This window comes from Vidua chalybeata, chromosome 2 (assembly GCF_026979565.1).
Source record: "Vidua chalybeata isolate OUT-0048 chromosome 2, bVidCha1 merged haplotype, whole genome shotgun sequence".
NCBI lineage: Eukaryota > Metazoa > Chordata > Aves > Passeriformes > Viduidae > Vidua > Vidua chalybeata.
Genome location: NC_071531.1, coordinates 21,321,745 through 21,335,072, shown reverse-complemented (window position 1 = coordinate 21,335,072; position 13,328 = coordinate 21,321,745). Strand labels below are relative to the sequence as shown.

The 13,328-nt window shown below is 35.6% G+C and overlaps 1 protein-coding gene across 1 annotated transcript in view; it reads left to right on the top strand.

Moving 5' to 3' along the window:
* Positions 1-13,328, top strand: part of STS (steroid sulfatase) — a 97,764-nt gene that overhangs the window by 29,462 nt on the left and 54,974 nt on the right. Inside the window, exon 6 of the mRNA XM_053935502.1 lies at positions 4,461-4,597. Coding sequence (XP_053791477.1) covers positions 4,461-4,597 — 137 coding nt within the window. The remainder of the gene's footprint in view (positions 1-4,460; positions 4,598-13,328) is intronic.

The window sequence follows — 13,328 nt, the reverse complement described above, 5'->3', positions numbered from 1 at the left end:
ATCATTTAAGAATGATTAGGGTCCTCACTAGTTCTGCAGTGAGTGGCAGACTGGTCAATGGAACACTCCTGAAACAGAAGTAGATCTGTATACTGGACTCCAAAGCTTTGTGGATGAGAGGGTTTAGTAATGAGTTTAATTTGTACTAGATGATATTTTTTTTTTCTCCATGCTTACAAAAATTCTTCAGGAGAGGGAGAAAAAAGGTTATCTAGAAAGGAAATAAAAACACATATGTGAATTGTTTACCTTAAGTATTTAAAGGAAGCAATGAAGGCATGAAATTGGAAAAGTAGAAGCATCTTGTCTATTGGCAAAGAAGCATTATATCAAAAAATGCAGATACAGTGGTAACAAATTCTACTTTTAATATCTACTAGAAGGAGTCAGATTTTCTATATATTTACATTCCCCCCCTCCCCCCTGTTACATTTTAACACCTTTTATGGTTCTTATAAGTTATCCCCCAGTGGTGCGGAGTTCTCTTTCTGATTTTGAAAACAATTGAAAGTATGACATCTGTGTTTGAAGGTGTGTATTTTAAAAGACAGGACAGAAACATTCATCCATAAATTCATTCAGACTAACAAGAATTTTAGCACTGTTAACAGTCAGAACAAAAAAAAATCCAGCATGTAGAACAGTCCTGCTTCAGTACAACTAAGCCAAAATTTAGCTTTTCCTCCTGCAGGAACAAGAAGATTTAATCAAGTGCATTCATCCAATGCTATCACAAAGAGTAGTGTCTTACTGGTGATCTAATCTGGAAGTAGAGGAGGCATGGGGAATAAACACTAATTAATTTATCCATTGGGGGGATACTGAATAAGAACTTTTTTTAGTAAAAGGAAAATTACTGTAAAGGAAATGTTATGTTTCTCTCTGCCTGTGTTGACGCAGTGTTGCTTCACCTAGAGTACTGCATCTAGGTGTGAGGTGCTCAGCACAAGAAAGATGTGGACCTCTTACAGTGGGTCCAGAGGACAATCGAGATGATCAATGGGATGAAACTCCTTTTCTATGATGACAGGCTGAAAAAACTGAAGTTGTTCAGCTTGGAGAAGAGAAGGCTAAAGAGAGACCTCACTGCAGCCTTCCAGTACCTTGAGGAGGCTTTTAAAAGGAGGGAGAGGGAATTTTTATAAGGACAGATAGTGACAGGTGATAGTTTTAAACTGAAAGGGGGCAGGTTTAGATGAGGTGTTATGAAGAAATTTATTACTCCAAGGGCTGTGAAGCACTGGAACAGGTAGAGCAGTTGCAGATGCCCCATCCCTGGAAGTGTTCAAGGATTACCTGCTGGTCATGCTGGTTTTGTTGAGGCCTGGGATACAGTTGGCTTTATGGGCTGCAAGCACATATTTTGCCAGCTAATATGGATCTTCTTGTCAACCAATACCCCCAAGTCCTTCTCAGATTTGCTCCCAGTCCATTCTTCATCCAGCCTGCATTTGTGCTTGGGATTGACATGACTCAGGTGCAGGCCTTTGCACCTGGCCTTGTTGAAATTCATTAAATTCTCATGGGCCAAACTCCTGAGCTTGTCCAGGCACCTCTGGGCGATGTTCCTTCTCTGCCATGTGTCAACTGTGGCACTTAACTGCATAGAAAAGCAAACAATTGCCCAAAGAGTTTTCAAAGCAGCAAGCATTTACAGCAGTTTTGCAGGAAAAAGTTAAAAGACTTGTGTTGGAAGCACAAAGTCAGATTAGTTTTAATTGCTCTCTCATGCACTTTAAAGCTGTTTTTTACAGCTCAAGCCTGAGATGAATCCTTGAATAGTTTAAAGACACCTCACTATAAAAAAGAAGAACCCAGTACTTTGGAATGCAGACAAGTCACCAGCAATGTGATGCTTTAAGATGTTTTCAAGATCCATTAAAAACACCCTGAAGAATATCTTATGTCAGATGTATGTAATCTCTCTAGCTACTCAATAAATTGAAGAAACTGTGTGACTCATGTAATGATAAAGAATCTCAAATCTTTTGAAAAGGAGATTCTCTGTGTTTGGGCTGTGTAAGAGATAGTGGAAATGCATTTTTGAAAGAGCTGTTTTTTGAAGTGGTTCAGGAGTTAAGCTGTTATTGTCAAATTTCTCTCCTGCCTACTAGCTGGTATTGTCATTCCATTTTCAAGGTCAGAGTAAAGGTATTTAGTCATGATTCTCCTCAAAGTGTTTTGGCAGGACATAAATAGCTGCCTCTGATCTTTTATAGAGTATTAATAGGTGAGACACTTTTCTACCCGACAGCAAGCTGTCAATCAAAAGCTGTCAATTTTAGTTGGAAAAAGAGAATGATGTAGTGCCCTTCCATATCAATCATTGATTTGATGACTCTTCATGAAAGTTAGATCTTTCTAAGTTCAACAAACAAAATAAACTTGAATCATTATGTCTTGAATATAACATTTGTAATGGAAGCTATTGATACTTTTAGCAAAGCAAGTAGGCAGTTATGAGAATGCAGTGTCTCTATGGCATTAGAACAAGGTGGTTTGCATGAAAACTAAATATAGCCTGCAGTGTTAAAAGTACAAAATAATTTTTGTGGTGTTTTACCCTAGAATTTGTATATTAATGTCAATTCAGTGAACTGTGTTTAAGGAAAAAATCTACAATAATCCCAGGCATTAAAAAATACAAGTTGTAAAACAAAAATCATCTGCCTTGCAGTAAAGTTCTCTAGTGAAAGGTCACTATTACATTTATATATATATTAAATAAGTAACTTTTAAGTATATGTCTTTTTTTTTGCATCAATATGTGACATTTTCAGTCTTTTTAATTGATTCAGGGATATCTTGTTATTTGTTGCTAAAATTGTGTAAATTTCTCACATATATGACCTTTCAGATAACAACAAACAACTTAGTAGAAAGTGTATCTTCTATGAAAAACATGTCTTAAATTTTTTGGATCAGTACTTTATATTAAAAAGTAATACAGGATTGATGCACAAATGTTTGTAAAAAAATAGAAATATTTTTTTATTAATTTTCCACATGAAGAATGTTGTTTTTCTTCTGGGTCTCCTAAAAAATGAGAATTTTTTTATGAAGAAAAAATCCCCATCAGAAACACACTTATCAAGTGAGTAATATAGATAGAAATTTCCCATTCTGTGTTATATGTACTTCTGCATATGCCAGTAGAAAAAAACTTTAACCATACAACTTGTAAAAACAGATTCAACCAAGGAGAGAGGAAAAATGGATCATAAATATACTAGATTAAACTTAATTATTTTTCTTTAAGAGGAAATCAGTTTGATTTGAATATTGATATCAGATTAATATCTTCTACTAAAAAACTTTGTTTTCAAGTTCTAGATGTTGGGATTTTTTTGTTAATTTTAAAGTGTTTTTTATGATCATGCCTGTCTTGGGGCTCCCCTCTTTAAAGGGTGGATGAACCAACTGCTTGAGGAAATACACGGTCTCCATTTGATGTTGATGTGAATCACAGGTATTATCCACCACAGCTTGGTGAGGGAAAATATGATAAGCTAAAAGTAGTCTGCAATTAGCCAGGTGCTTTAGGGTGAGATTCAGACAAGTTTTGTGGGTAGCGCTTTTGTGGTTCAGCTGATATTTACAATATACGTAATGTACTGCAAGTGCTGTTAGAGCATATAGCAGTAAATTTGGCAAGTATGGCACAATTTTAAGTGAAGTAGTATAAATAATGCATAAGGAGAAGTACTTGTTTGAGCTGTGCTTTCACAGCCTGCTGGAATTGATCATAAATATCGTTTTGACAGATCACATGAACAGCAAAATTTACAGAGAGTCTATTTATTGCACTCTTTCTTTTGTATCTGTTTAGGAAATAGAAGACAATGGAGACTGTTCATTACTCTGAAAACAAAAATGTTTATATTAGTGTGACTTTGAGGTTATGTAGAGTCACATGCATGCACATACAGAGCTTTAAAAGAAAAGAGATTTGGTCATATACCTTAGTCCAGAATAAAGACCCAGGTCGCCATAACAGTTTAGTTGATCAGCTTCCACATGACTTTGTGAGGAAGGAAATTGTGTTTCACATGGATATGTAGTGCTGAGGGTATGTTTTTGAACAGAAATTGTATTCAGGTTTTTAAAAATATACTTGTAAAATGTGGAGAGGTGTTTGTATTCAGAAACTGCTAGATTCCTGCATTTAAACAGCAAGTCCTTTTTCAATATATATCGCAAATAGTACTTAGATAGATTTTGTCATTTATTTTTGCTTTCAATTCAGTAAAAGAGTGGCATTTTTACTGAGTCTGTTTATTCAGAATTATCCTGTAATCAATTACAGTATTTCTTTTCACCTTTTTTTTTTGTTTTGGTGTTTGTTTTTTTGAGGGGGAACAGGGAGCCTTTTTTTTTTTAACTCTATTGCAGAAATATTTATTTGTAGAAATCTTATTATAAGATACACTAAGGGTTTGTGGTTTTGTTTTGTTTTCCAGGAACACTGATACGCCTTTTCTTCTTGTCCTGTCTTATCTTCATGTTCATACTGCTCTATATGCTTCAGAAAATTTCAAAGGAAAGAGCAAGCATGGTTTATATGGTGATGCAGTGGAGGAAATGGACTGGAGTGTAGGTATGTTACATATGCTTCTAACAGCAGTGGAAGGAATTCTTGACGACTTGTGTTCATGTTCACCAAATTGAGACCAGCAATTTGTGTCTATAGTATATCTGTCATACTTGTCCTTTATAATTAGGGGAAAGAAATAGTCATTTAGAAAGCACAATAATCAGAGATTTTGCAATATCTACTTTATTGCCAAATTTGTTGTGTCCTACAAAAGCAGTTCCCTTCTTTGACTGTGAAGGTGGTCTATACAGTATAGACTTAGCAGAGATGTGGACTAACTGTGTCTAACTGTGGACTTTTGAAGCTGAGTAGTTAAATCTGAGCTTCTGAATGCATCTGGCCTATTCAGATTATCCTTATAAAACAATCTATTATTTTTAAAAGTTACCATATGATATCAGAATCAAAATATTTTCAAATTAGGTCTATAATATGCACTGTTGGCAAAACTAATTTGCTAATTATTTCAGTGAGTTCTCTGAATTACTGAAATTAAGATGAGGTCCACTTCTGTTTATGAAGAACAGTCCAAAAAAAAAGAATTTGCCTTTCAGAGCCTTCCATTCTCTCTGAGGCTGGAGAGGACTTGTTCCTTAAATCTTTCAACAGGCTTCCTGTATCTCTAGATGCATAAAAGTGTTTCTCTGATTCCACAGATAATCACCTGGAAAAACAAGTAAAAGTTCATATTTGTAAATAATCACAGAATAGCAGTATTGTAGGTGCTAAAGATGACTTTATGGTCTTCCCTTCCTTCCTGTATACCCCATGTTGATTCTCTTGCCAGTACAAGTCAATGCAAATTGTCTTTCTTCAAGAAAGCTTTCTGACTAAATTGCTATAAACAGTTATTTAGCTTTGGTGCATACATAAATTATGCCAGCATGTGCAGTTGAACATGTATTCTTTGCATATTTTGCATCAAGAATTCTAGTTGCAGAAACAGTGGGCAAAAGGCATACTTAGAGATTTGTAATGTACTTATTGCAGTATTTACAGGAGTGGGGAGAACTGTTGTGGGAAACTATAATGTGCTTAGGAAGGGTTTTCAATGTAGGACATAACAGAACAATAGTCTTTTTTAAATCATGTTTTGTAATGAGACAGCAGGTTTTGTTTTATTCCAGTTCTATCAACCCTGAATCTTTACCATGTCTATCAGTGGCCACCAGCATTTGGTCAATTGGGTACTTGCATTAGATAAAAGAATACATGTGTTATAATTTCTGTTTGCATCCCCACTGTAGCAATCTACTGGGCATTAGCTGATTTTACTCTCTGTGTTTGATTTCCTGTTTCTTTTTCTGTTGTGCAATATTTACCTTCTTCCAGCCTAATTGGTTATTTGCTGCTGCCATTACATTTTGCTGTTTCCTTGCTGCCTCAGAGAGTGTCTCTAGGGTTTAAACAGCAAGTTGAAAAGCAGGGTAGCTGACATGCTGCTGTTTCAGGCTATTTAGTGATGCAGAGGTGGTAACAGGTTGAAAAACACTGCTCTTTTCCAGAATGACCACAGGCTCTTAGGAGATGTGTCAAATAAACCAACTGTAGGACAGAAACATGCTATTTAAAAAGCTTGGGCTAAATCAGAGATAAAAGTCTAATGGTGATAATATGGGAAATTAGAACAAATTTAGAGAAGATAGACAAGATTCTTCAGGTATTTCCTGTTTATTACAGGTGCATCAGGGACAGATCCACAGATCCACAACTGTCATTTACTAGTATAAAAGTAACGGGGGTTCTTTTCAGTTGGTTTGGTTTTTTTCAGTTTTGGTCATGTCTTGTAAGATCTTGTTGATGAGAGACGGCATATTTGCTTCAGGATGTAGAAAATGTGTTTAGTTCCTCTGCTACTTTCTCCTCCATTATTAGTGTGATGAAAAAAATAAAAGTCATGGCTGTCATTTTGAAATGAATCTGGAAAAATAATATAGCTTTTCTTTTTTTTTCAGTTGAAGGGAGTACTTATTTCCATTAACCTCCACTGAAAAGTCCAGTTTTAATGCATCAGCTATGTCAGAGAAAGTAGATTGATTCACTGTACTGCTGATATCAGTAACCAGTATGTTCTTGGAAATGCCTCTGAAGATGCTACAGTAGAAAAATTAAAAAAAAAAAAATGTCTAGAAAAGATGAAAAAGTGAATACTGTGAGCTTTTCAGAAATGGAGGTTTTATCATTCACTTGACAGAAATTAGTATTTATGCATAGATGAATGTAACTTGCAAAAGCAGTAAGAACAATAAAGCCCAGATATAACAATATGCTGCAAGACTTTCTAAATAAAGACAACACAGCACATGAACATGAGTGTATTCAAAACTACATTATAGAACAACATCAGAAATCTTTGACCTTTGGTAGGAAAAATACACCAGCTTTCACTGAGTTCTAAAAGAAATTTACAGTGCTTTCTGCTGACTGAGACATGTTGTGGAAGACCCTTGTGGATGACTTAAAAAAAAAAAAGGAGTAGAAAGGGAGTAGAAGTTGCAAGTAGAAGTACTACCAGGTACCAGTGATGAAGAAGATATAAAGACTGAACAATGGAATGCAGCTGAAATATTATTCCTCATTTGAGAGATCAGATGGAATCAGAAAGACTTTAGGTGCCATTTTCAAGAGAGAAAGCAAAAGCTTTTCTTGTAAGATGGAAAAGTACACTCAAGACTCAAAATTCTAAATACAAAACAGTTCCATTTTCATTTGTTTATTTATTGAGAATCAATACCAAATTGGATAATTATTCAATTGTAGGGCAATAGTCATACTAGGGGGAGAAAAGCCCAAAAGACACATTAATAAAATACTTCTTTTAATATTTCATGTTTGTGACTTGTTAAACCAATACTGAAGAGTATAATTACAATCCACGTCAAAAATCCAAAATACAAAGCCTCTTGATAAGCTTTGGGACCATGTATGTCTATTGCTTTTTCATACTGATGTGTGTATAACAGAATCTAATGTTGAAAGCATTCACAGCTATAATGTCACTGCATGTGACATGCCTTAGAAAATTATTCTCCGGCTAATAACATTAATTTTTTTTCAATGTAGTCTGAGCTACAATTAATGCTATTAATTATAATTCATATGAGAGCAGATGAAATAATCTTACAATCTAAAAATGGAAAAAGAAATGATGAATGAATCAGTGAATGCACTATCATCCTTTTCTTCCTTCCTCTATTCCCTTCTTTGATTCCTTCATTCCTGATTGAGTATAGGAAGAAAAATGGATATGCTCAGAAATTGTTTTTGATCTAAATTGCATTACAGTAATTTAATCCAAAACAGATCACTGCAAAGAGTTTTGGAGCCCCCTGTAGACTTGCATGCAAGCTGTGTGAAGACACTAATCCAACACAACTTTTGCAAATGGCTGGTTATTATTTTGTTAGCAGCAGCAGAACTACATATCAGGTTTTTTTCCTTTGTAGGATAATCCCAGCTGAAAGGCTTAAATGTAAAAAAATCTCAGAAATTGTAGTCTGTCACAGGCTGGGTAACTGTAAAGTGGGGGCCTTGTCTGGATGTCTTTATTATATGAATGTCCTGCAAGCTGAAAAACCTTAACTGCCCCTCTCCCGTGATCTTTTGCCCTGTCTTAGGATCAAGTTAATATTATAAGAAAATATTACAAGTCATCCGATACTAGTTACTGGGAAGGGAAGGGAAGGGAAGGAAGGGAAGGGAAGGAAGGGAAGGGAAGGGAAGGGAAATAAATCTCAAAGCACCTTACATTTAACTTTCATTTTAAATATCTTAAAAGGTTTTACAGAATTTTATAGGGAGAGCATAGCTCAATATGTTCCCAGTACCAGAGGGATAGAGAGCTACTGAAAGAAAGACTAAAGCATTTTTTAAGAGAAAAACCTGGGAGAGCTGGGGCTGAAGCTCTATTCAGCCTGGAGAAGAGAGTATCTTGCTGTCCTATATAAATACCTGAAGGAAGGGTGCAAAGAGAACGGGCCCAGGCTCTTCTCATTTTTGCCCAGTGGCAAGAAGAAATGGGCACAAATTGAAACGTGAGGTTTCCTCTAAACATCAGGAAAAACTTTTTTACTCTGAGGATGATCACGCACTAACACAGGTTGCCACAGGGGTGGTGAAGTGTGGAGATGGTCCAGTACTCCAAGTGGCCCTTGTTTAAGCAGCAGGCTTGGGCAGGGTAGCCTCCCGAGATCCCTTCCAACATCAATCATTCTGTGATTCTGTGAGATTCTGGAGAAAACAAAAAAAAAAAATCTGTTTACTAAGTCAAATCATATTTGAAACAAAATCAAATACAACCTTTAAAAGTCAGTGTAGAGGAACAAAGGAACTCTGAAGCTGTCCTCCTCTGCTCTTCTCTAGTGTGACCCCACCTGGAGTAATGCATCCAGGTCCAGAGGAAAGCCACAGAAATGGTCAGAGGTCTGGAAACAATCTCTGAAGAAAGGCTGGAAGAGCTGAGGTTGGGGAGCTTGGAGAGCTGAGATTGTTTAGCTCAGGGAGGGAAATGTTCCAGGGTTATTGCTGCCTTTCAATATATAAAGGGGGACTATAGAAAAGGTGGAGAGGGACTTGCTGCCAGTGGCTCTATAGACAAGACAAGGGGCAATGGTTTTAAATTGAAAGAGGACAGGTTTAGGTTATCCATTAGAAAGTAATTGTTTGTGATGAGGGCAGTGAGACACTGGACCAAGTTGCCCAGAGAAGCTGTGGCTCTCCCATCACTGGCAGTATTCAGGGTCAGGTTGTACAGGGCTCGGAGCAATGTGGCAGGGAGATTGGACTAGATGATCTTGGAAGATCCCTTCCTATCCGAACCATTTTGTGATTCTCTATTACTGTGATTGACAAATTTTGAGGATGCTAATGACATCTTAAGTAGATTTTCCTTACAAGGAAATAATATCCCATAATATTTTTTTAAGTAAAAGTAGCTGTGTAATTAAACTTTAGGTATCTGAAGAAATTGAACCTTACATGAGGAACATTTATGACTTGTTGAAGCATTTGCAATACTCTGCAACACAACTCTCTGGGGTGACATGTAGCCTGTACTGAAATGCAGCAAGGCAGATGCAAAGTATGCTTACCTCACTGAGGAAGGACAGCTAGGGTACAATCTAGTAGGACTATCTGAAAGTCAGACCACTTTTCAACTGTTTTTTTTTTTTTATTATTATTCCACTGTTATCATTATTAAGAATTTTCTATAAATACATATCTTCACAAAGCACTTTAAAAGAGGAAGAGAAGAACAGAAGATTCATCAAGCCAGCTCCAGACTTTTGTGAAAAACATCTAATTTATTTATTCCCTAATGAGATTTCCTAGTGTTGTAAAAGAGATTGTATCAGTAATATGTGCAGAATTAAGCTGTGGCTCTAATTTCTATACCACCCAATTGTGAGATGATGAAAACTAAATTCTTACATACCTTTTATCTGATGAATTTGTGCATGTTTAAATAGTTACTATGCTAAGCAAGTGAACTTGATCACATCCTCTACTTTTAATCTTTATTCTACTCTGGAATCATGTAAATGAAAGGTCTAAGTGAAAACAATTCCAATTTAATATAAACTATTTTTCATGACCCCTGTGGCATCTTTCTTTTTAGTAATAGATGTACTACCACTTCATTAGTAAATGAAAATAATGCTTTCAAAAGCACTAACAAAACAAAAATTACTTTGGAAAATGTAATGTATTTAGGAGACAGAAAACCGAACTATGCCCAAAAGACTCATAGGAATTCTTGCTCTGATGAAAGTAACATAGTCTAATGCTTTCACAAAGTAAAGAGAAAAAAGAGTAATTTTTTTTCACTTTTTAAAGTCATTATTTTAAACTTACAATCCTTTAAGCTCTTAAAGTTGACTTATTATTTTTAATTACAAAGTAATTAAAATTTAATTTTAATATTTATTTCAAGTTATTCTGGCCTGAACTTACATTCCTAGAGGTTGAGTGTTGGGGGTTTGTGGGGGTTTTGTGGGCTTTTTAAATGTTCTTTCCAATACTGAACAATAACTATCTTCCTTCTGGTAAACAGCATAGTATTATTACATTTCATCAGAAATCGATATTTCTTCTTTTACATATAATTGTTAGTGGTTATTATTTTGAATTCTCACATCTTTGTATCACTTTGCAGTGTTTGTATACTTTGAACCTTTATTTAGAAAGCTATTCTACAAGGGACAACCTAAAAATGTACCACAAAACTGAGAATTCTGAATTGTACTAAAAATCAAAATAAACATTATTAATAATATAAGAAGAAAAAAAAAGGATAAATTCCTATTGCTTTGAGAAAAAAAAATTAATGAGCTATCCTTATTTTTTTTTTCCAAGAAAAAATCCTGCACACCAAGATAAGCCTAATTTATCATGGCTTTTCACCTCATGTAGTCATTTGTAACAGTGCAACATCGATTTAAAAGATAAGCAAAGCAGAATGATGCCACATGATCGGAAGCACCAGATAAGCACTGATCTTATCCAGCTACTGTGAATGTGACATCATGTTGGCTGAGCCTGAAAACTGAAAAATAGAATTAAAAATCTGGAGATGGATGCCTCATGCTAATAGTGCATTCCTTGACCTTGCTTTTCTGAATGTATGCTGGTGTACAAGGTTTAATATTAGGCTGGTTTTCTTATAATAAAAGAAGTTCAGCCAGCACCTCTGAGGAAGAAAGTATTCAGCCAATACAGGCATTCTGTGACTAGGATAGAATTTTCCCACCCTGTCTTGCCATTCTGTTCTTATCCTAGCATTAAGAGACTGTTTCTTCATCTAAGGCAGTAGTTAGGCTCTTTAGGTCACATCTGTGAAAATTGTCAATGTGGGTGCAGATTAAAAAAATTTGTGGTTCTGCCTTTTATGATATGGATGTGTTCCAGTTGCAATCTGCTTTAAAACCCAAACCCATTTCATATGTCACTAAGCAGCAATGACTTTCAGTCACTACTGAATGGGACCAAATTTAAGAGGTGACTAGGTGATGAAGGATTCCTGTTTCCACTATGGTAAGCCTCCTGATCTACCTAATCCTCCTTAAGTACAGTTCCTTTTTATATATCACATCTTTGTATACAGCAAAGCTCCTTCTCAGAACATTATTTACAAGATTACAAGGCACATCTTAAGTCGCCATTTCTGTAGCACTTTTTAATCAGTCATGTTCAAATAATGTGTTAGTACTCCATGATGGAAAAATTCAGTGTAATGTAGTTTGTGGTAATAGTGCTGTGTGGTTCAAAATTTGCTGCCAGCTGTGTAAGAGGTTTCATTTGCATCTGATAGTGCAGAAGTTAAATTGTCAGCACAATGTGTGATAAGACACTGTGCCTTTTTCTTTACAAAAATGTAATCATGTAATGTTCAAAAATGTAAATGCTTTCTGTTAATTATGAAGCTCCTAAAATTTTGTCTATTTCAAAAACAGTGACATGACATCTAACATTGTGTTAGATCAAAATGCTGTAATTGGTGAAAGAAAATTAGCATTACTCTTAGACAAGCTAATTTCCATTAGTAAGAGAAAACTCAAAGGCTGTTTCAGATAAACTTGAAATAAGAGAGAATCCTGATGACTCCAAGCAGTGAGGATAAATCCAGGCAAGGAGGATAGGAAGTTCTCAAATGAAATGTGCTACCAACCTTTTGTTTCACCTTTGCCTCTGAAGTTTAATTTTACATATAAATGGTATGGTTGGATTTTGCTCCTTGCTTAAAGTGGGTAGGGAAAACCATTATCAGTGAGATTAAGAACACAGCAAGGTTAAGAACAATTGAGAACAATTAAGAACACAGATTTAAGACAAAATTGACCTGCGGGAATTCAAGTCCACATGGACAAAGGTCTGAGTATGAATGTTCAGATAAAGGTTGCAATAAGGAAACAAAATGGGGCTAACTTTATTCAAATTGTAGATAATCTCCAAAATACAGACTGGAAAAACAGTTCTAAGGAAGCTGCTAAAGGTTTTGCTCATCAAGGGCCTTTGTGTAGCAAGCTTTTTAGCACAGATACTGTGAAGCTCTTAAGAAAAATTACATTTGCACTGTGCTAGAAAAACTCCACATGAAATTAGTAAGCCAGTTTTCCAGAGCAAGGGTCAGAATGACAGACTTCAGTAACTTTGGTGGAAGTGTTACTGTTGTCTGCCTTAACCTTCAGCCCCGAATTAGGAACATGACTTTTGCCATCCTTTTTCTTCAATAGTTGGACACTGAAAGCATATCTATGTAGGTATTTATGGAGCTTGTTATCACGATTTTATAATGTGATTGTGCTAGAGAAGGAGAAGAATGTTGCTGGTAGTAGTTGCATGTCTATGAAAGAAACCTAAACATGAAACTAAGGAACAAAGAAACTGAAAATGTCAAGGATTTTTAATCTGTGTATTTAAACCTTCTCATCCATGCCTCTTCCTTGTACCTTCAGATAGTTTTGTAGTGGATTACCCAGTACCTTACCATGGCTGATACAGCCCATAAATGCATACAAACATGCAGAAGGCACACGTGAACATTGTAAGACTATGAAGTCAAGTACTCAAAGACAGAAAAAAATCATTTTTCCTATGCTTGTGCCTCATGGTGCAGTTTTTTAACACGTTTACATGCCATTTCTTTTCCCATTGAAATCCTATCTCCTTATCAGAGTGCCTTCTTAATGAGCAGCTTCTCAACAGTAGGTATATTCCTCATTGTTAAATACGAGTT